At 52.9% G+C, this 23,065-nt stretch overlaps 1 protein-coding gene across 1 annotated transcript in view; it reads right to left on the bottom strand.

Annotated features, from left to right (window-relative positions):
* ST14 (ST14 transmembrane serine protease matriptase) overlaps window positions 1-23,065 on the bottom strand; it is a 38,074-nt gene continuing 15,009 nt past the window's right edge. The window contains exons 2-19 of the mRNA XM_068978609.1: window positions 16,280-16,439; window positions 15,990-16,117; window positions 15,738-15,808; window positions 15,028-15,185; window positions 14,796-14,831; window positions 14,290-14,530; window positions 10,225-10,364; window positions 9,953-10,050; window positions 9,274-9,383; window positions 9,062-9,192; window positions 7,439-7,543; window positions 7,118-7,228; window positions 6,908-7,021; window positions 6,570-6,692; window positions 5,710-5,896; window positions 856-1,130; window positions 441-577; window positions 1-302 (exon numbers count right to left, since the gene is read on the bottom strand). Coding sequence (XP_068834710.1) covers window positions 141-302; window positions 441-577; window positions 856-1,130; window positions 5,710-5,896; window positions 6,570-6,692; window positions 6,908-7,021; window positions 7,118-7,228; window positions 7,439-7,543; window positions 9,062-9,192; window positions 9,274-9,383; window positions 9,953-10,050; window positions 10,225-10,364; window positions 14,290-14,530; window positions 14,796-14,831; window positions 15,028-15,185; window positions 15,738-15,808; window positions 15,990-16,117; window positions 16,280-16,439 — 2,487 coding nt within the window. The 3' untranslated portion in view covers window positions 1-140. The remainder of the gene's footprint in view (window positions 303-440; window positions 578-855; window positions 1,131-5,709; window positions 5,897-6,569; window positions 6,693-6,907; window positions 7,022-7,117; window positions 7,229-7,438; window positions 7,544-9,061; window positions 9,193-9,273; window positions 9,384-9,952; window positions 10,051-10,224; window positions 10,365-14,289; window positions 14,531-14,795; window positions 14,832-15,027; window positions 15,186-15,737; window positions 15,809-15,989; window positions 16,118-16,279; window positions 16,440-23,065) is intronic.

Below are 23,065 nucleotides of genomic sequence, written 5' to 3' on the forward strand. Positions count from 1 at the left end.
GAGTGGGGAGGCCCCCTCATCCGCAGTCTCGGGGATCAGTTCACAGTCTGGGTTCCGGGGCCCGAGGCGGGGGCGTGCGGAGTAATCCCGTCCTCGGCCGGCAGGTGTGCACCTGGGGTGACTGCGGCTGGGCCTCCCATCTATACCCCGATCTGCGCTTTAATCCAGTCCCGGAACACAGGGAGCCTCGTGTACACGCCGGGTTTGTTCCTCTGCGCACAGCCCTCGCCCCAGCTCACCACGCCGGCCTGAAACATCCGCCCATCCGCCTCCGGGCTGGACAGGGGGCCCCCGGAGTCGCCCTGCAGAGAGAGCAGGCCTTGGCACGGCGTGCCCCCACCCTGGTCGCCACCTCCACCCCGCGCCCACCATGCCAGCCCCGCCCACACCCCAAGTCCCCGCTTATCCCCCCGCCCCCTGCGTCCCTGCCCCGCGCCCACCTGGCAGGCGTCCACGCCACCGCTGAGGTAGCCCACGCAAATCATGCGTGGGGTGATCTGCTGCGGCAGCAGGTGCTCGCAAGTCGTCTGGTTGATGACCCGGATCTCGCCCTTCTGCAGGATCATAGCTCCCTGGCCTGCGGAGGAGAAAGGGCGGACATGGGCAGCTTGCCAAGCCAGGCCGCGGAGGCAGGATCCGGGTCCAGGGCTCGCGGAGCCGGGTGGGATGCTGCGCAGCCGGACACAGTGGTCAGAGTGTCCTGACCACCGGGGGGGTGGGGGTGGAAAGGCGGGGCGGGGGGGGCGGAGGCAATCCTGGGAAGGCGTGTGGGAAAGGAAGGGACAGAAGGACAGCCACGAAGCCCCCGAGCCCCACAGCAGGGCGGTTGTGAGCAGACCCTCGGCCCCCACTGGCCTGCCTCCTGCGTGTGGCCCCAGCCAGTGACCCAGATGGCCTTGCCGGCGGGGAAGGTGTGGTCGGCCGCGGGCAGGCAGATGGGCCGGATGGTGGCGCTGTACTCCACCGGCCGGTCCAGCTGCAGCAGCGCAATGTCGTAGTCGAAGGTGAAGTCGTTGAAAAACGGGTGCTTGATGATCCGCTGCAGCCCGCGCTCCTGCACCCCCGGGGCGTTGCGCTTGCTCTGGTCATGCAGGCCCAGGAAGGCCGTCCACATGCTGTGCTCCGAGTACCTGCAGGGAGCAGCGAGGGCCCGAGAGGGAGGCCTGAGCCAGGACCCCAGCCAGATGCCCTGCCCCAAGCCTGCGCCCACTCGGAGACCATGCTCAGAGGCCTCCCTCCCTGCTGCCCTCTCTCAATACACTTTTATCTCACTACTAAAAATATCTCGCTGCTTATTAATCAACCCTTCCTGCCAGGAGAGATTCTTGAGAGTCCCTTGGACAGCAAGGAGATCAAACTAATCAATCCCATAGGAAATCAACCCTGAATATTCACTGGAAGGACTGATGCTGAAGCTGAAGCTCCAATACTTTGACCCCCCTGATGCAAACAACTGACTCATTGGAAAAGACCCTGATTCTGGGAAAGATTCCATGCAGGAGGAAAAGGGGACAACAGAGGATGAGGTGGTTGGATGGCATCATCGATTCAATGGGCATGAACTTGGGCAAACTCTGAGAGATGGTGAGGGACAGGGGGCCCTGCGTGCTGCAGTCCATGGGGTCTCAGAGACACAGACATGGCAACTCAACAACAGTAAGCAGGATAAAAATAGCACATCAATCCAAGTACTTCTCTAGCGCAGCGGTACATATTTTAAGTACCAAATGAGCTGAAAAGTAGCTGGAACTTTGTCTCCCAGGTTTGTGGATGGTGGCAGAAGGGTGCAGCAATTCTCACCACTGCACGTAGGAGAACTGAACCCATAAGGACAAGACCCTGCTGTTGCTGGGAGACAGGGAGATGCTGGCAGCAGAGGCGGAAGAAGAGGAGAACCCGCACTGGGAAGATCCCCTGGAAGAGGGCATAGCAACCCACTCCAGTATGCTGGAGAATCCCCATGGACAGAAGTGCCTGGCAGCTACACTCCATAAGGCCTCAAAGAGTCAGACCTGTCTTAGTGACTAAACAATAAAACATACCAACAGGGGAAATACCTTTATAACGGAGAAACCTGGTGGACATCACCCTAACCAAGTAATCAGACTTTTCTCCAAACTGTCCTCCATTGATGGGGACTCGTGTACTTCTTGAAGACACGTCAACTGTGTGGCGTTTCCTGACCAAAAAAATGTTGAACCTAACTCTCCTCATGAAGCAACAACCAGGAAAACCCACATCGAGAGACGTTCTGCACAACAGCAGCTGGGACTTTTCAAAAATGCAACGCCATAAAAAAATAAATAAATAAAAGGCTGGGAGAGACTATTCTAGACTTAAAAGAGCCTAGCATTGTAAAGCAACTATTCTCCAATTAAAAAAAAAAAACCTAATGACTAAAACAAAGCATATCCCTTGACTGGATCCTAGACTTTTAAAAAAATCTATAAATACCAGGAGAATTGGAGGAATCTGAAATCAGGCCACATTGCCAGTTAACACTGCTATGTCAGGGCGCTCGTTTCTGGGTGTAATAACTATGGTGGTGACGTGGAAGGATTTCCTTGTTCCTGCGGACACCAGCGGCTGTACTTAGGACAGAAGCGCCATGATGGCTGCACCTAACTGGGAAATGGCTCAGAACGGTGTATGTGAATGTCTCGGGAATCACAGCTGAGATGTGACCCGCGTGCTGGAGCCCACAGATGAGTACAGTGTCTGAGAGAAGAAGGAATCTGAGAAGACTTCCGTATCAGTCAGCAGTGAGGGCCTGGAACTTCCAGAAGACAAAGAAGAGAAAAGGAAGCAGGGGGAAGAAGAGACAAAGTGTGAAAGCCCCCCGCAAGGCCATGAAGAACGCTGGTTGTGCCGAGGCAGCTGGTGACGCTGCGTGCCGCACCGTCACACGCACATCGGGCTGGATGGCAGACAGGGAAGGTCACGCATCAAGAGGTAACTCAGCGACAGGTTAGACAGCACAGCAGCACGAAACACCTGCAGTAAACCCCGGCCATTCCATTGAGACCTAAGCAGAGGTCGACCAGTCAACCATAACAAGCACTCTTCCAGAGGCTGACATGCTAAGTCATCTTATCCCTAGACACCCCATCAAGGTGGTCACGGGCCACTGACTCTACCCAGTGCTCTAGCCTGTGCTCTTGACACATGAAGCTACCTCTCTGGAACAGCCTGGGGTCACCTGCTGACTTAGAAATGTGTGCAAAGTACCTGCACTTCAGGTCCTAGCACACTTCACCCCTGCCTGTCCCTGCTCACAGCCCTGCCTTTATCTGGAAGGTCTGAGTCAACTGGTCCAGTGACAAACACCCTCACGTTTCAACACCAGACAGGACACCCTGCCCACATAGGCACTCCCCAGCAGTCACTCTCCCCAGCCTTCAGGAGAGCTCTAACGCCACACACTGGGCCCTCAACAGCCTCTCCCCAGCTCTGTGCACGCATGTGTGCACATGTGTGTATGTGTGTACCCTGTCCCCCTACCCCGGGACATCTGGAAGAGCAGGGACCAAGTCTAATTCAGCTTTGTCTTCCCATGCCAGTGATAACAATGGGTGTTGAGTGCATTCACTGACAGAAGGAAGACTGCTGAGCAGAAGAGGAAGGAAAAGGAAATGAGAAATGAAAAGATGAAGCAGGGGAACCAGGGCCCAGGGGCAGGTTCTTTAGGAGGCACTTCCCAGCTCACCCGGCCGACGGGGCTGCAAGGGGACTGCGGGAACCGAGGGTGTGCGCAGTGCCCAGATCTTAGCTTCTTCTCAGGGGAATACCTAGCTCTGGGGCTGAGCCAGAAAAATACAAGATGAGCCTGGAGCACCAAGTAGTGTCAGCAGGGAGGCGGCTCAGAAGAACAAAAGGGGGAACATGTCAAAGGGAGCCGGGAGCCAGCCTGGAGAGTTCCCAGTGGCCAGCTTCAAAACAAGCAAGTAACAGCACACAACAGGGCACCAGATTACAACCCAAAACACACACGTCCCTGCACACAGAAACAGACGATTAAATAAACGCATGGGAGGGAAGGGACAAATCCTCCTTACAGAACAATGCCAGACTGACTCACTTCCAAAGAATAGAGACCAGAGAAGGAGATCCAGGCAGGGAGGGGAGGAAACTGGCATCAGCCTCTGGACCAGATGACCAAGACGAGCATCACCAGCGATCAGCCACGGTGACATCATTTACCTGCTGATACGACATGACTGTCTTCCCAACACTCGTAACCCCAGGCTAACCATGAGAACAACGTCAGCAGCCACTGGCCTTCAGACAATTCAGGTCACGAAAAACACAGAGAGACAACTGAGAAACCATCCTGGACAGAGGACACTGGGGAGACAGGGCAGCAGACACTGAGGGGGCACCTGGAAGGACTCTTGCTGCAGAAAGGGGGCTGGTATGAAACGCGTATGGTATTAAGCGCTCATATGGCACATGGGGTGGGGGGGTGGGGCGGGAGTGGAGCCCTGGGGCAGCCCCGAGGCGAGTTTCTAGGACAGAACTGTGAGTTTCTCGGAGCTGAGAAAGGCAGCACGAAAACATCAAGGGGAAGTATGTGTGGGGGGTGGTATAGTGAATTCTGTCCTGTCTTTGCAAGTTGTCCACATTCCAAAATGATAAGTTCATTCTAAACTTTCTTCAGTAGGCTCCCACCACCCCGAGAAGAAAGCAGCTCATGTCTGCCCAGAGTGGTATGGAGTGTGCTAGTGAGAAGACAGGCCATGCTTCACCCGCCTAGCCATGCCCAGCGACCACCACTGATCCCAAGCCCCTACAGGCCTCCAGTGACCCCTCCAGCACGTGCACCAGTCAGGCCTCGCCATCTGGACACAGGCCTAGTTCCTGCTGCGGGCCCCGTCTGTCCCAAAAGTCCACGGTGCTCCTTCTCTCTCTTTGCAAAAGGGTGACCGTGCCAGCCTGGGTCCCCTCCACCCGCAGCTGCCCAGGGCTGGAAGGCTGGCCAGCTGGCAGGGAGGGCCTGAGGGAGGGGGCCCCTCTAAGACCTCAGTCTCACTCCCGCAGCCGATGGCCAGAGGGCTTGGGCGGGCTGGACCCAAGTCACAAAGAGCCCCAGCCCTGGGCCACCTGCTCCCACTAAGCCACCCTGAGAGGCCAGCTCGGCCCAGTGATGTGCTTGAGGACCCTCCCCAAGGTGGGTTCGGGTCTGCATGGGTGCCACATGGGCTCAACGCTTCATTGTCACCCTTGTGTTTCCTTCTCACACCTCTCAGCCTACAAATCACAGTATCACCGTGAGCCCCCAGGAGCCCCAGGCTCAGAAAACTTGCCCATGGCAGCCTGGCAGCCTAGAGCTGGGCCGTGCATCTGAGGGCCCCAAGCGGGGCTCCCTGTAGACACTGACCGCTCAGGCTCAGGAATCCACACACCAGGGCTACGGTCTGGTTCTGCAACTTAAGAGCTGTACAACCTCAGACAAATATCCTTACCTCTCTGATCCTCTGCTTCTGTAAGATGGGCACATATGATACCTGCCCGCCTGGCTTTTAGAAGAGGCACTGAGTCCCGCCAGACAAGCAGGGGCACCCACTAAACATTTAGTGTCCCACCCCTCCAGTCCTGCTCCTGCCTCACCCAGGCAGGCCGCACAGACTCAGGGCCTTTCCACCTCAGGAAACATACAGGGGCCCCACTCAGCGCCCTGAAGAGGCCTCCCGGCTCCTGCCTGTGACCCACCTGAATCCTCTGTCGTCGACAAAGCAGTGTGCGGCAGATACCATCCAGCTGGGGGAGATGAGAGAGGCCCCGCACAAGTGGCCGTGGCCCAGGGCGTGGAGGCTCACCTGCCAGGGCCACTCGCCTTGGTCCGAATTCTCACCTCCAACGACCCGGGACTGCCTGGTGAACGACCGCCGCCCACAGTCTGGGAGAGGCACAGGCAGGAGTCACCGGGTGGGAGTGAGGGCAGGGGCAGCCTGCTAGATCAGCCTCCTGGACCCTCTCCCTGCCCCCAGACTCAAAACCCTCACTCCCCACCCCTGGGCTCCTGCACAGGTGCCATCGCGGGCCTTCAGACCTCTGCTGGTTTGCTGAGATTTAATTTGGATGTCATTTGCCTAGATATCCTCACTGAGTGCTGAAGGACACAGCTCTCAGAGACAAGAGCGATGGGTGATGGAAAGTCAGAACAGTCCAGCTCGTCACACACTGAACCTGTGGCCAGCGCTTCTGAAATATGCAAAGGGCTGCAAATATGGGCAGGCTGCAGACAGAACCCTGCCCAGGGGTCCAGGAGCTGTGCTCTTTCTCCTCCAGGTAACATGGAGAAGCCCGGCCTTGCCCCCATGGCCAGGTCTACAAAGCAGGGGTCAGCCCAGCACCGCAGCCCAGCCCACAGAGGCCTGACACCTCTAGGGTCAGAGCTGCCGGCGAGGCAGTGCCTGGGTGCCAGTCAGCAAAGTCGTCCTTTCCTCCAGGCAGACACATCCTCTTCCGGGGGCCGAGCTGGGTGAGTGAGGCCCTGGCATGATTTCTGCCTCTGTATGCGCCTTGCTCAGTGAACCACCTGCACAACTGTACGCAGCAGCCCTGCTCACCACAGTCCTTCTCATCCGAGCCATCAGTACAGTCCTCGTTCCCGTCACACTGGGGGTTGCTCTTGTCCACACAGAGTCCGTTGAGGCAGCGGTAGGTGTGTTCCGTGCAGGTGACGGCTTTCACTGCTCCAGAAGGAGGACACAGGGGAGGCAATCCATTTATCTGAGGCACCCGACCTGATGCTCACCCACCTGTCGCCCCTCTCTTGGGCCTGCCCCACCCACCCACACTGACACCCACTCTCCTCCCGGCCCTTCTGGACGATTCTCTCCCAGCTGACACCCTTTCTCATCATGTTCCACGTTGAGTGACCGTGGGAGGCGGGCCCCTGCCTCACCGTCTTGGCACTTGGCCTCATCGGACCCGTCGCCACAGTCGTCCTTCCTGTCACACTGCTGGCTCTGAGGGAGGCACTTCCCGTTGTCGCACTTGAAGGTATTGGGCGGGCAGCCTGGGGAGCACAAGGACTCAGCAGGGGCTCGAGGGCCAGCAGCGAGGCCACGGGGAGCTGGGAAGCGACCCCCGCCCCGACCCCGGCCACACTCACTGCAGCCCTCCTCGTCGCTGCCATCCTCACAGTCCCTCACGGAGTCACAGACCCAGAACAGGGGCTTGCAGAACTTGTCCCTGCACATGAACTGGTAGGTGGCGTTGCACTCTGGAGGGGCGGAGAGGCAGCTGGATGCCAGGCTCACTCGGTACTCAGTCACTCGCCACGCCCCTGGGGATCCCATCCCGCCCGGTCATGGAGGCTGACTCGTGGGCTGCAAAGGACAGGAACGACCCCCACCCCCACCTCAGGCCTTCCCGCTCGGGGTCGCAGCCAGAAGCCGGGCACAGAGAGGGCAGAGGACACCAGGGGACTCACTGCAATCGAGCTCATCACTGTAGTCAGTGCAGTCAGCCCAGCCGTCACAGCGAAGTTCCTTCCGGATACACCGCCCCGTGTTACACATGAAACTGCCTGGGCACGCTGCAGGCAGAGGGTAGGCCTGAAGTCCACAGCCACCCCCATCACCTCCACTGCAGGCTTCCCAACCTTGTGGCCAGCCACACTGGGCACCAGAGGAGACCTCCCAGCCCAGCCCCCAGTACAGGGGAGTGAGGCTGCAGCTGGGGGCCCACTGAGATGTGGCAAGGGGTTCCTACAACCGGTGGGACAGCCGGAGAGGGTGGGGAAGGCACTGGTTGTGGTCCCTTCCTGGCCCCCATGACCAATCCCTGGGAGGCCCCGGGGAAGAGCGGAGAGAGGCCAGCGGGTGTGCACTGATTTCTACAGCCCCGTGTCCTTGGCCGGCCATGACCCCAAGCCCCAGGCTCCCCATCAGCAACCTGGAGCAGCAGCCACTCGGCAGACAGATGACGTGAGTGTCCTCCCCCAGGCACCGGGAATCACTGGATCTCCTTAATTCTAAGGTGTTTCCACACTTGAACATTTCTGAAACTAGGATGTGTCTGACAACTGATGTCATCGGGCAGATGACAAACTGAGAGGAACCTGTTTCCCTTTCTCTGCACAAGTAGCTTTGTCACTTACCAAAGGGGTTTGCTCATCTAATTACACTTTGGGTGGTGAGCCGTGCAGCTGAATGTGAAGTTAAATTTGGATGCTTGTGTGCAGTTAAATGGAGAAGGAAATGCCACCCCTACTTCAGTGTTCTCGCCTGGAGAATCCCAGGGACGGGGAGCCTGGTAGGCTGCCATCTATGGAGTTGCACAGAGTCAGACATGACTGAAGTGACTTAGCAGCAGCAGCAGTGCAGTTAAAGTGTCTTGCAAAAGGTTATTCTATGATTTGTTATTGTTTACTAGCTAAGTCGTGTTCGACTCTGCGACTACATGGACGGCAGCCTGCCAGGCTCCTCTGCCCATGGGATTTCCCAGGCACGAATACCGCAGTGGGTTGCCATTTCCTTCTCCAGGGGATCTTCTCAGACCAGGGATTGACACTGCATCTTCTGCACTGGCAGTTTCTTGACCACTGGTAGCCACCTGGGAAGCCCTATTCTATGATACAAGGTTGAAACAAACAAAAAGATCCCACTGTGGACAGAGAAGAACTGATATTCACAGCAGACAGTGAAATTAAACGCCATGGAAACAGTTAAGATCTCTTCAGTAGAGATCTCACAATTTTCAGAGCTAGGAGTGGTTCATGCGATGATCCATGTCTCAGTGTGCTCTGTCTCAAAAGCATGCTATTCATCTGGCAGCTGCTAAAAGTCCAGAGACAAGCACAGATTCTCAAAGTGGTGCAGAGCCAAAGGGACAGTGGCCCAAAGGCACTTTGAGTTCCCCGGCCTGAGGGGCTGCTCCCAGGGACCTAAGGGCACTGTTGGCTCTTTTTCCCTCAAAAAGCTACTGCAGTGACTGAGATGCCCCATACGAGCTCTGGTGGCTCAGCGTCAGAGATGCTAATGAGATGCAGAATAGACAGCCAATCTCAGGTCAGCCCTCCAGCCAGGCCCCGCTTCCTGAGCGCGACACTCACGGTCACGGGCATCGAAGGACAGGAACTCCGCCAGGAATCCGGTGTCGGTGTAGGACTGGTCCGAGTGGAAGTGGACAGTGATCTTGTTGCTCCTGCTGCTGGTGACAAACTGTGGCCTCTCTCCACAGTACCTGGGGGCGGCGGGCAGCTCAGCAGAGGAAGAAGACTCACCTGGGGCGGAGGCACCCCACTCGCCCTCCCCCAACACTCACTTCTCCCCGTTGATCTCCACGTAGTCCTTGGTACAGGAGCCCACAGGGACACTGGGCTCCTGCAGGAAGAAGGCTTTGAAGCGCACCTTCACATTTTTGTTGTTGGGCACCTACAGAGAGAGATGCTGCTGTGGGCCTGGCTCTGCACAGCCTCCCTCTTTCCTGAGCTGGGGGGGATGCGAGGGGGTTCTTCCCTCCCACCTGCCCGCCCACCCACCCGCCTGCAGGGCAGTGAGGACACGGCAGCAGGGATCTGGAAGGAAGACCTTCCCGACTCGCCAGCCGCAGCACACACTGTGGTGTTCTAAAGAAGGCCGGGCAGTTCTCCCACATCACTGACTGGACGGCGCGCATTTCTAGCCGCCCAGTGAGCGTGTCCTCCTCTGCACAGCACTCACTGTCCCCACAGCTCCTCTAGGAGGCCCCAGAGCGAGCCGCATCCCGGGGGTGGGTCCCTCCGGCAGGCACCAGCCATAGAAGGAGGGGTTGAGCTTGGCCCTGAAGATGCTGCTTCAAAAACTGCCCCACCCACAGCCTCCACACACACCCCTTGGGAGTGGCCGAAGGTGCTCATCGCCCTCTCTCCTGCCTCCCTGGAGCACCCCCAACCGCTTCCTCTTTCCTCCCCCATCTACTGCCGAACCAGCTTCTCTAACCTCCCACAGCACACAGCCCCCACCTCAATGTGCCAGGTACAGTTGACATTGGGCGGGTAGTGGCCTGGATAGTAGGGGCTGTTAAATGTCCCCTGGGCTGCCTGCAAGTAGCCTCCACAGCCTGGAAGGAAAGGCAGAGAGACACACGTGACGACTGAGGTCCCAGGAGGGCGAGGGGCCCCGAGGAGCCGGCCGGCCTCCCTCAAGCCTGGGCACCAGACGCCCACAGCTCAGGAGGGCCTGAGCTTCAAACCCCGTGGCCCCGAGGCCTGTCCCTGCCTGGGCCGCCCCTTACTGCTCATCCGGGGCAGCTGGAAGAACACAGCCTCGAAGCCGGGGTGCCTGCGCTCGGTGCTGGTCACCAGCGTGATGAGCAGCACGTTCTGGGAGGAGAGGAAGGTCAGGTTGTAGGAGGGAGGGTAGGTCCCACACAGCCTGCGGGGCAGAAGGGGGAGTGTTATGGGAGCCACAGAGCCCCAGCAGAGGGTTCAAGGCTGGGGTCCCCCACCACCCTCGGCCTGCCATTTAAGTAAAGATCTCCTCATAAGACTGTCTTTGTTTATAAAAAACCCAGAAACACTGAATGCCTAATAATAGAGGACTCGCTAAACAAACTATGGGCCCAATAATTGCAGCAGCAGTGAACAGCATAAACTGTTAACACCAACACTTACTAAGACTATACAGGCACCATCCTTACTGCTTCTATATCCATTAACTCGGGTATTCATCACAACAACCATTAAATACTATTATCCCCATTTTACAGATAAGGAAACAGAGGTGAAACAGGTTAAATAGCTTGCCCAAGACTGCACAGCTGGTAAGTGGCAGGACTAAATGAAAAAACAGCCCATAGAATGGGAGATAATATTGGCAGGTGATACAACCCACAAGGGATTAATCTGCAAAATATACAAACAGCTAATGCAGCTCAATATCCAAAAAAAAAAAAAAAATTTTTTTTTAAAATGGGCAAAATATCTAAATAGACACTTCTCCAAAGAAGACGGCAGCCCACCAGGCTCCACCACCCCTGGGATTCTCCAGGCAAGAACACTGGAGTGGGTTGCCATTGCCTTCTCCGATGCGTGAAAGTGAAAAGTGAAAGTGAAGTCGCTCAGTCGTGTCTGACTCTTAGCAACCCCATGGACTGCAGCCTACCAGGCTCCTCCATCCATGGGATTTTCCAGGCAAGAGTACTGGAGTGGGTTGCCATTGCCTTCTCCAAAAGAAGACATAACACATGGCCAAAAAGCACATGAAAGGATACTCAACACAGCTAAATATTAGAGAAATGAAAATCAAAACTACAGTGAAGTATCAGCTCACACTGATCAGAATGGCTATCATCAAAAAGTCTACAAACGAAAAACACTGGAGAAGGTATGGAGAAAAGAATCCTTCCCACACTACTGGTGGGAATGTAAATTGGTGCAGCTACTATGGAAAACAGTATGGAGCCCTTAAATAAACAAAAATAGAGCTACCACATGACCCAGCAATCTCACTCCTGGGCAAATATCCAGAAAAGATGAAAACCATAATTTGAAAAGATACATGCAACTGAAAGTTCGCAGCAGCACTGTTTACCGGAGCCCCAATGTGGAAGCAACCCGAATATCCATTGACAGGTGAATGGATAAGGAAGACGCAGTATGCACATACAATGGAGTATGTACCCAGTCACAAAAAAGAACGAAATAATGCCATTTCCAGCAACATGGACCTAGAGACCATCACACGAAGTGAAGAAAATCAGACGGAGAAACAAAATACCCTATGATATCACTCATGTGTTGAACCTAAAACAATTACACAAATGAACTTATCTATAAAACAGAAAGAGACCCCCAGATATAGAAAACAAACTTCTGGTTACCAAAGGGGGAAGGGAGAGAGGGATAAATTAAGAGGTTGGGATTCACAGATACACACCACTATGTATAAAGTAGTCAACGAGGACCTACTGCATAGCACAGGAAGCTCTACGGGATACTCTGTAATAACCTATATAGGAACATAGGCTGAAAAAAGAATATAGATATGCATAACTGAATCACTTTTCTGTACACCTGAAACTAATACAACACTGTAAATCAACTACACTCCAATATAAAATAAAAAATGTTTTTTAAATTTTTCAATGAGTAATAAGTCAATGAAGGAAAAAGAAATCTCTGCTCACCAGAAAAAAAGCAGCAGGACTGAATTTCAGATTCGTCACTTTGCACCGGAGCCCTCACTGCTAATAAATACGGCCTATGAGCTGACCGACACCAGCACCGTTAACAGTGACACAGACATGCCACTCATCTGGGAGGGCCATCATAACAGGCTTCATCTTTACAGAGCAGACAGTGCAGCCAAGTGTGGCACATACGCCTACTTTTGAATAAATACACAGATATACACAGAGCAAACAAAACCTGCAAGAAGGTAGAACACATTTAACAGTGACCATTTCCAGATGGTAAGATTATGAGTGGTGTCTGCCCTCTCTGTGCACATCTGTTCCACCCTCTGCCTCTCAGGACCAGGTATGTATTGGCTGTACAGACGATCAGTCAGAGAAAGAGAAAGAAACCCAGCATGAAAGGGGTGTTTAGACAGAAGTCCTGGCTGCAAAGCTGGGGCAGCAGATGGCTCTCTCTGGGTTTCAGCCTGAAGTTTAGCCCCTTATTAATCACAAAACATCTGTCCAGCTCATTTCTACAGACAACAATCGAAGGCTCCGGTCCACTGAGTCCAAGGTGCCAGGGGGAGCTGAGTGGAGGCAGTTCATCCCTACCTGCAGGCTCTCATTCACCTCAGCACCCCCCAGCAGGTGTATTATGCCTTTTTTGAACTTTTTAAAATAATTTATTTCATTTTATTTTGGGCTGCGCTAGGTCTTCGCTGCTTTTGCTTGGGCTTTCTCTAGCTTTGGAGAGCGGGACCTACTCCTTAGCTGTGGCACACAGGCTTCTCCCTGCCGTGGCTTCTCTTGCGCCACAGCATGGGCTCGAGGGTGCAAGGGCCTCTGCAGTTGCAGCATGTGGCCTCAGTAGTTGCGACTCCTGGGCTCCAGAGCACAGCTCAACAGTTGTGGTGCACAGGTTTAGCTGCTCTGCTGCACGTGGTATCTTCCCAGACCAAGGATCGAACCCTAGTCTCCTGCATTCGCAGATGGCTTCTTTACCACTGAGCCACCACGGAAGCCTCCACGCCTTTTCTTAATTGAAGCGTAGTTGATTTACAGTGTTTCTGGTGTACAGGAAGGTGACTCAGTTATATATATATATATTTTTTCTTTTGGATTCTTTTCCATTATAGGTAATTATAAGATATTTAATATAGTTCCCTGTGCTTATATATTTTATATACAGTGATGTGTATCTATTATGCCTTTTTATTTTCTATAATTCTGATGCTCTGACCCCTGGGGGCTTGCTAACCCTGGAGAGGTAGCCTTCCCCCCACTACCCCTCAGGGCTAGTCAATCCCTCGAGACAGTTAACACTTAGGCAAGACTTTTACATGCAGACTAACTGGAGCCCACACCCCAACACCTTCTCTGTGAGGCTCTTCTGCTGGAGACCACTCTCTACCTCCCCTAACTGCCCAGGTACCAGTCTAGCGGAGACGGTCCCAGGCTACGGAGCCCGCTGGAGTTATTCAAACCAACCCATCCTAAGGTGTAACTCTGCCTTGCCATTCCTGCAGAATGCACACAAAGGCTCTTGCCCACATTATCCTCCAGGCCCCTCTGCCTCCTGAACAACCCTGATGCCTCCCCCTGTGGCCCTATGTAGCTCCTCCTCTCAGCAACTAACTGTCAGCTTGTAACAAACTGTCTTTTCAACAGCAGTCATCTCCCATCTGTAGGCCTCGGCATTGCTGAGCAACAAAAAAACCTTCATTCACAATAGCAAGGGCGGCAGGTAGGGTGGTGGCAGGGGCAGGACTTCCCTGGTGGTCCAGCAGCTAGGACTTGGCATTTTCACTGCCATGGCCTGGATTCAATCCCCGGTTGGGGAACTAAAATCCTGCAAGCCTTATGGTGTGGCCAAAAATAAAAATAAAAAAGAGAGAAAGAAAAAAACACAGTAATAGGCAGCACCTTCACGGGGGCAGGTAAAGGACAGATAAAGGAGCACCCTGCTCCTTTAGGGACCTGTGGGCCTCTGGCACCCTTGCCAAGGCTGATGGTCACCTCTAGATGCTCCCTGCAGCTCACACTGAGGACCACGCCACCCCTGCTCTGTGATGCCTGCAAGTCGGCTGTCGCCTGAAGTTCCAACCTCCACAGCGGTCATTCCGGAGGCTCAGCCCACCACAGGCAGCCCACTGCCCACCTCCACTCTCCCAAGACACTCACTGCACCATGGCTCGGGGTTCCACGGGGCTCAGGGTGTCATACACCGTGACCAGGTCACTGCCACGTTCATCACAGGTGGCAACATCGAAGCTGCGGAAGGTGAGGCTCAGCACGGAGTCAGCGTCCCCCCGCAGCGTCCACTGGCAGCGGGCGTGAGATGGGTAGGGGCTGTCGGGGAAGCCGGGTGTGCTGAAGCGGGTGGGCTCACTGCCCTGGGCGTGCAGGGCAAAGCTGCAGCTGTCTGTGTGGGGCAAAAGGACACGGGGCAGAACTGGGCAGGAGAGCCACCAGGACCCCCGCCCATGAGGGTGCAGCCAGCCCTGGCCCCTCTAAGGTGCCCCAGGCTGCTCTAGACCCGGGAGAGGCCAGGAAGGGGGTTTGTCCTGGCCTGGGAGAGGCAGAAGGATCTGGCCATCACCATGTGTGACTTTGGCAGACCCCCTTGACTGAGCGGGCATGTGGCCACATCGCTTCCCTTCTCCTTCGGGAGGAGGGCAGATACTTACTGTCCCGGGTGTTCTGTACTATTCTGGGGTCACTGGCTGAAGAACAAGAGGGAGAAGAAAGCACTTACTCATGCAGTCCATTTCCTCATTCCCCTAGAGGGAGGTGCCCGGCCAGCTCACAGTCTCCTCTCCCAGGCACTGAGTCCAAGAGAGCTGAGGCCCCCACACCAGCCCAGGAGCAGGCCCTGCTCCAGGCTGGACAAACGCCCACCCCCGTGGCCCCTGCACTCACGGAAGGCCACCACCGAGGTCATCACAAAGGAGCTCATGGAACGGGCTCGGGGCGGCACTGTGACCATGCGCTTCTCCGCCATGGCCTGCTCAGCTTCCTTCACCAGGTGCTTGGGGATGTCGAACTCTGACCAGTAGTAGGCAATGACGCTGCCCTCGCTGGGGAGAGAGGGCTGAGCCTGAGACGTGGGGGTCCACAACTTCCCAGGTGCCCGGTGATGACGAGGCAGGATTAAGAGCCTCCTGGCTGGAGGAGATGCTCACCAAGAGACCTTCTCCAGGCCGGTCCCCCGACGCCGCCCTAGGCTCCTGTGTGCCCACCCACCTGCTGACCCCTGAGCCAGAGGCCTGGCCCTTGACTCTCATAGGCTCACACCCAACGGGACTCGCTGGGGTTGCGGCTCAGGCTCAGGTGGGAGAGAAAACCTGGAGTGGAGTGTGGGCTCTCCCTCTAGCCTGGGCACACTGAGTGACAGTTCGAGTCTGTTTCCTGAACGTGAAAGGGGCCGACGGCGCCGCCTGCCAAGCTGCCTCCGTAAAAGATTCAATGAGACCAGCAAACTCTAAGGTACTTTCCGGATAAAGTCAGAAGAAGGACTGGCGGGCATCCTGGCTCTTCAAGCAGGACCTCATGGCCTCATCACCCCGGCGGGCCCCACACCCTGCCCGCCCCCCAGCGGCCCGCCTCCCGCCAGCCCTCCCAGCACCCACCTGAAGGCGGTCACAGTCGATGTCTTGTAGTACGGGCCCAGGACCGGGATCCCACTGTATAAGAACTTCAACTGAGGGAAGGAGAGGAGGCTGACGGCGGGCCAGAGAGCGCCAAGGACCCTGGCCCCCAGCCCAGGCCACTCCCTCCCTCCTGGGACCTGGGCCCCCTAAACAAGCCAGGTGCTGGAGAGCCCCCCGTCACATGTCTGGGGGTGCCAGAGCCTACAGCAGTGCCAGGGGGCCAGGACTCACCGCCTCCTTCACCTTCTTGGCCAGGTTTGCAAACTCAGTGGAGTTGGAGTTCTCGTAGGCATCCAGGAAGTTCTCGTTCCGGACACTCAGGTAGCCGTTGAAGATCTTCTGGACTCGCACATTCCGGTCTGTGAGAGACCCAGGGAGGACGGTGGTCAGAGGGAGGGACGTACGCCCTCCAGTGCCCGCACGGGCCCAGCTGCCCTCAGCCACCCCAGGGAGCGGACCCTGCCGTCTCCTCTCCCTCCCCCGAACCGTATCCTCCCTCCACCCCGGGGAGGGTCACTCACCCTGGAAGCGCCATGCCAGGAGCCCCGCCAGGAGGGACAGCGCCAGGAAGGCAGCCAGCACGGCCACCAGCACCACCCACCGCCGCGGGCCGCCCTTCTCCACCTTCCTGCTGTTGTTGGCCGGCAAGAACTCCACGCCTTCCTCACAGCCATTCATATTCTGCACAGAGAAGCCAGCGCACTGCCCGTCAGAACCCCCGGCTCTGCAGCCTGCCGGCCCCGCTGGGGAAGGACATGTCCAGGCTCTCAGGTCCAGCTGCGCAAGAAAAGCCGGGAGGACCGAGCAGTGGCCTCCCCTCCGGGTATCTGCAGGCATGCACTGCCTGAGAACTGTGAGTGTAAATAAAAAGGAAACAAGCAGCCCGTCTGAGCTCAGTCAGCTGAGACTGTCACCTCCGTGAGTCACCTCGGACATAGGAGGAGGGCCAGGTGTGGGGAGAGCTGGCCCAGCCCAGGGATCACCACCTCAGCACCTCCGGGCAAGCTGCACTGTACACCCTGACCCCAATCCTTGCTCTGCCAGTGTGTAAGCAGCCAGAAGCAAAAGGGCAGTAACGTGGGCAGCTCTGCAGTGCCACAACAGGGCAAGTCTCTGCCTTGAGCCTGAAGTCTCCCAGCCCAGGACACCATAGCGAGCTGAGAAGGCCAGGTCTCTACTGGAATCCGTGCGTGTCCATGCTCAGACCCAAGAGCATGAAAAACGAACGAAACTTCCAACAAACAGGATGGCGGGGGTGGGGGGGCTCCAGGAATAGGGGGCACAAGTATGGACAGGGAGGTGGGGTGTCTGCAGTGTGCAATGGCAGATAGGCAAACTCACCCGCCTACAGGACACACTCTTACCTGCAGCCCTAAACAAGCAAAAGCCCCACCCCAAATTCCACAGAGGTGCCCGTTTAGTTTTCAGACGTGGCTGTCTTGGTGTGAACCTCAGACCTATGCTTGAGCTGACATTTCCTGGTTTGTCACATTCAGACATTCTCACATAGCTTACTCACTGCTGTGAGAGCTTGTCCCCACGCCTGCCCCATTTGGGTGTCTGTATCTCGAATTTTAGTTTCCTAATGGGTTATATTTATGACTTCATCTAATATCAAACCCAGACATACACCCTCTAGCTAACCCCGCCATGATCATCGTACTACAATATATAAACGGATCAAACCAACACGTTGCACACCTCAAAATTACATCTCAAAATGAAATAAAATTTTAAAAACAAAAAAGAAGCACACCCCAGAGTCAACCACTTAAGATGTTTTCAACCTGCTCGCTCTGGAATTTGTCTCCATATCTCTGAATAATACGCCAATACCACCAACTCGATTCATCTATAAAATATAATTAGCTGACTTATATTACGGAAATGTGTATTTCAAAGTCCTTCCTTCTGTCTTTCACCCATCTTCCCAAAAGATACAGGGCTAAAGTTAAAAAAAAAAATTATATCCATACTCTATGTTTTCATTATTAGTCTCGAGAATATTGTTCACTATAATTTCCTTCTCGCTACAATTGATTTGTTTTTCCGGGTGTGAATATTCATTTACTTGGGTTTCCCCTCCCCCCACATATATCTAAGTCTTTCCATACGATCTAAGTGCTCTGTAATGTTCTTCTCACCTTCCACATATAAAGTCTGTCAAGAACCTCTCATTTCATTTTCTTCCTGGAGGCACTCTGTCCTTTCCCGTAGCTGCTGTCTGGAACTTCCCCCACCACCATGACCCTGGGAAGTTTCTGAATTCAACTTCCTCTTGGGTGGATAATATCTGTGACTTTCAGGATTATAGTTCCCCGACCAGGAATCGAACCTGGGGTCATGGCAGTGAAAGCATTGAGTCCTAACCACTGGACTACCAGGGAACTTCCAATTCCCTCTTGCATTAAAACCCCCATTTCCTGGATTCCATGTCTTCATCTCTGTTGGCTTACTTCATTTTGGTAGACACATACTTCAGTAGTTTCTAGAGAGAGACATTTCTTGCAACTTTGCATGTTTCAGAAGGACCTTAACTCTGTACTCATGTTTGTTGATGTCTGGGCTGGGTATAATTTAAATAATTTTCAAACTTAGAATTCTGAAGTCCCCAGTGTTCTACAGCTTTTAATTTTGCTTTGCAGAAATAAGATAATAGTACAAATCCATCATTTTTTATCCATAATTTGTTGTCTTTCTCTGAAAATCTTGAGGAAGTGTTTGGAGTTGGATCTTTCAACTTCACAACACTGAGCTCTCCGTCCGCCCTTTGAGCTTGGAAAGTTATATCTTTCAGTCTGGGAAAGTTTCCTGTATTATTTTAAGTTATGCCCTCTTCTTTATCTTCTCTTTTCTCTTTCTAGAAGTCCTACTATATGGATCCTTTATTTATCCTTTCTCTGCTACTATTATCCATCTTGATTTTTAATCTTTCTATTTTTTCAGTTCTGCTATCAAAACTTTCTTCTCCAAAAGTTCTGTCTCGTTCTCTGATTTTTTGATGCAAAAATGTTCTCATGCTGATATTTCTATTGAGTAACTTTTTCCAATAGAGAAACTGCTGTTGATTTTCTCTTTTGTGTTGAAGGCTTTCCTTAAATGCCTGAGAATATGAGGCTGTTTACTCAAAATCAGGAATGAAGTCCTAAAGGCTGTTTGGAAGTCCTGTGGACATGGCTGGCCACAGGTGGCTTCACTTCGGGCCACAATTCAGTGACTAGACAGATACTTTACTGGACAGCCCCAACTGCTAGGCTGTGTAGATCTTTTCTATGGGATGGCTTAGTTACTGCAGAGAATGATTTTCTAGTCTCCAGGATGGGATAATTTAAACCTGCTGCTGCTGCTGCTAAGTCGCTTTAGTCGTGTCCAACTCTGTGCGACGCCAGAGATGGCAGCCCACCAGGCTCCCCCGTCCCTGGGATTCTCCAGGCAAGAACACTGGAGTGGGGTGCCATTTCCTTCTCCAGTGCATGAAAGTGAAAAGGGAACGACCCCATGGACTGCAGCCTACCAGGCTCCTCCACCCATGAGATTTTCCAGGCAAGAGTACTCAAGTGGGGTGCCATCGCCTTCTCCAATTTAAACCAAGCCACTAGCATTCAGAACATGGGAGAGAAGAGACCTATGAGTGTTTTCGCCTTCACTGCAGCCCTCTAGCTCCCGGTGTCCTCGAGTCTGGAGAAATCAATTTCCCATCCCTTCTACGAGATGTGTGGGTAGGAGCATTTTTGTTTGGAGTGGAGGTGGGACTCTGGAGATTTCTAATAATGCCTTTCCCTGTCTCACCTCTGTCTTCTATAAATACCTGAGCCCCATTCCTGAGTCTGGCAGAGGACATTATCAGAGAAATACTAGAAGAATATTTCCAAGCACTAAAGAGTCATATGTCTTCAAAGGGCTCGCTGAATAATGAGAAAGATAAATGAAAAAGCACACATAACAAAATACATCATGACGAGGTTTCAGAACACCGAGGTTTAAAAGCACATCCTCTACTGCATGATGTGACCGACAAGGGCTTCATTTCCAAAATATACGAGCAGCTCATACAACCCAGTAACAAAAAACAAACACCTCAGTCGACAAATGGGTAGAAGACCTAACCAGCCATTTCAAAGAAGACATACAGATGGCCAACAAGCACATGAGACGATGCTCAACCTAGATAATTATTAGAGAAATGCAAATCAAAACTACAATGAGGTACCACAGGTATTCACTGGTCAGAATGGCCATCATCAAAAATTCTACAAATAATAAATGCTGAACAAGGTGTGGAGAAAGGGGAATCCTCGTACTATTGGTGGGAATGTAAACTGGTCCAGTCACTATTGAAAACAATATGGACGTTCTTCAAAACACTGAAAACAGAGTTATATGATCTAGCAATCCCAGGCCTGGGCCTATACCAGAACAAAATTGTAACTCAAGAAGACACATGTTCCCCTATGTTCCGGGCAGCACTATTCACAATAGCCAAGATATTCAGTTCAGTTCAGTTCAGTCGCTCAGTCGTGTCCGACTCTTTGCGACCCCATGAATCGCAGCACGCCAGGCCTTCCTGTCCATCACCAACTCCCGGAGTTCACTCAAACTCACATCCATCGAGTCGGTGATGCCATCCAGCCATCTCATCCTCTCTCATCCCCTTCTCCTCCTGCCCCCAATCCCTCCCAGCATCAGAGTCTTTTCCAATGAGTCGACTCTTCTCATGAGGTGGCCAAAGTACTGGAGCTTCAGCTTTAGCATCATTCCTTCCAAAGAACACCCAGGGCTGATCTCCTTTAGAATGGACTGGTTGGATCTCTTTGCAGTCCAAGGGACTCTCAAGAGTCTTCTCCAACACCACAGCTCAAAAGCATCAATTCTTCGGCACTCAGCCTTCTTCACAGTCCAACTCTCACATCCATACATGACCACTGGAAAAACCATAGCTTTGATTAGATGGACCTTTGTTGGCAAAGTAATGTCTCTGCTTTTCAATTGAAACAACCTAAATGTTGACCAGAGATGAATGGATAAAGAAGATATGGTATATTTATACAATGGAATATTTCTCGGCCATACAAAAGAATGAAATATTGTCATTTGCAGCAACATGGATGAACCTAGGGATTATCATACCGAGGGAAGAAAGTCAGACAGAGACAAATACCATACGATATCACTTCTATGTGGAATCTAAAAATTGACACAAATGAATCAAGCAAAATTTCATGGTCATGGGTTGGAAGACTCAAGATAGTTAAGATGTCTTATTTTCCTCAGATGCCTACAGCGTCAGCACTATCTTGATCAAATCCTCAGCAGGCTGTTCACAGAAATTGATGAGCTGCTTCTGAAATTCGTACGCACCAAGCTCTGAAAAGGAACAAAACTGAAGGACTTACATCACCTTATCTTGAGATTTACTGCAAAGACAACACATTTTTTTTTAAGTCGTGCATTTCATTTCCAAGAGTGACTTTGATTCTTAGATGGTTCTTTTTTTAAACCATAGCCTTTTCGATTCTATGAATCCACCACCTTCTTGTTGTTTCTTAGGATACCAACTTGATTGTTTTTATATGATCTTCAGAATCATGTTTTTGCCCATCTAGGTTGCAAGATTGCTGTAAATGTCCAGTGGTCTTTGGTTGTCTAAACATACTGGAAAATGAAAAAACAGTAAGGCTTTAGCTAGACTCTGAGCAAACTGTGTGTCTCTGTTTATATGTGCTGGAAGAAATGTAATAGAATAATAGTTTATCCAGTTTATTTTCAGCGTAAAGGGTAATTTCACAACTGTTTTCTTACTCAAGCCCCACAACAACCCTGAAAGCATTCATGACAGGTATCCTCACTACCATTCTACAGAAGGGCAGGGAGAAATGATGAGTTTGTGGGACCACACAGCCACGAGGTGGCGCTTCAGATTTGACCTTCATCTTCGGCCTGCCTCAGTCAGCATCCAGAACTCAGGGAGCAAGTATTCTGGGAAACGGGAAAGCAAACTCCTTGGGAAGGAAAGGTGGCTGACAGCATGGACAATGGACCCCAGGGGCGACTCCAGGCTGGCTGCGGAGCACAGTGTCGGCGGTGGGGCTGGCTCCAGGGTCTGTTCATCCCTGCAGTGTGAATCCTGGGCTCCAATCAGCCCAGAAATACTGTTTAATCAGTAACTAGATGACTTATTTTATTACCCTACTCTTGGCTCCATTTTCAGGTATATGAGAGATCATCTTGCCTAACCCAGTCATTTTACTGATAAGGAGACTGAGGCTGAGAGACAGGGAGTGACCTGTCCAAAGTCACAAGGGAGGTGTTGCTGCTGTTGTTCATCACCAAGTCGTGTCCGACTCTTTGTGACCCCATGGACTGCAGCACGCCAGGCTTCCCAGTCCTTTACCATCTCCCGGAGTTGACTCAAACTCATCTCCATTGAGTCGCTGATGTCATCAAACCATCTCAACCTACGTCACCGTTTTCTCCTTTTGCCTTCAATCTTTCCCAGCATCAGGGTCTTTTCTAATGAGTCAGCTCTTCCCATCAGGTGGCCAAAGTATTGGAGCTTCAGCTTCAGTCTTCCAATGAATATTCAGGACTGATTTCCTTTAGGATTGACTAGTTGGATCTCCTTGTTGCCCAAGGGACTCTCAAGAATCTTCTCCAACACAATTAGAAAGCATCTTCAGCACTTAGCCTTCTTTATGGTCCAACTCTTACATCCGTACGTTGGCTACTGGAAAAACCATAGCTTTGACTCTATGGACCTTTGTTGGCAAAGTGATGTCTCCCCTTCACAAAGGGAGTGAAGCCAGTAAAACAACAAAGAGGGATGAGCCACACCAACCCTTGTGGCTGGGGTTTTACGGATGCATGGGACCGGGAGGCCCTCAGGGAAATAGGAGGCAGGCAGTTCCCACTGGCTCAGGCTCAATGGCAAACACAGCCTTCTCCCTACATGCGACCACCTCTACAGGCCAGAGAGCCGATGGAAGTGGGAGTATCTGCATGCCCACCTGGGCCTCTCCTTTCTCTTTCATAAAGTAAACACGTTTGCAAGTGCACACATAAAACCCGTGCTGTGCTGTGAAGCAGGTGCTGGCCTACCACAAACAGAGGCCACACAACTCTCGTGGCCTCTTCTCACCAGCCGGCTTGAGTCAGATCCTGGAGGCTCAAGGCCAGCTCAGACAAGAGAGGGAGGAATGACTTCCTGGAGAACAGACAGACATCACAGGTGCACAAGGAGGGACTCACAGGTGCACACAAAGCTCCTGGAGGGATGATCCAGGGAGCGGGACACCAGGGCAAATCCGATC

The sequence above is a fragment of the Capricornis sumatraensis genome, chromosome 8, assembly GCF_032405125.1.
Source record: "Capricornis sumatraensis isolate serow.1 chromosome 8, serow.2, whole genome shotgun sequence".
Classification (NCBI taxonomy): Eukaryota; Metazoa; Chordata; class Mammalia; order Artiodactyla; family Bovidae; genus Capricornis; species Capricornis sumatraensis.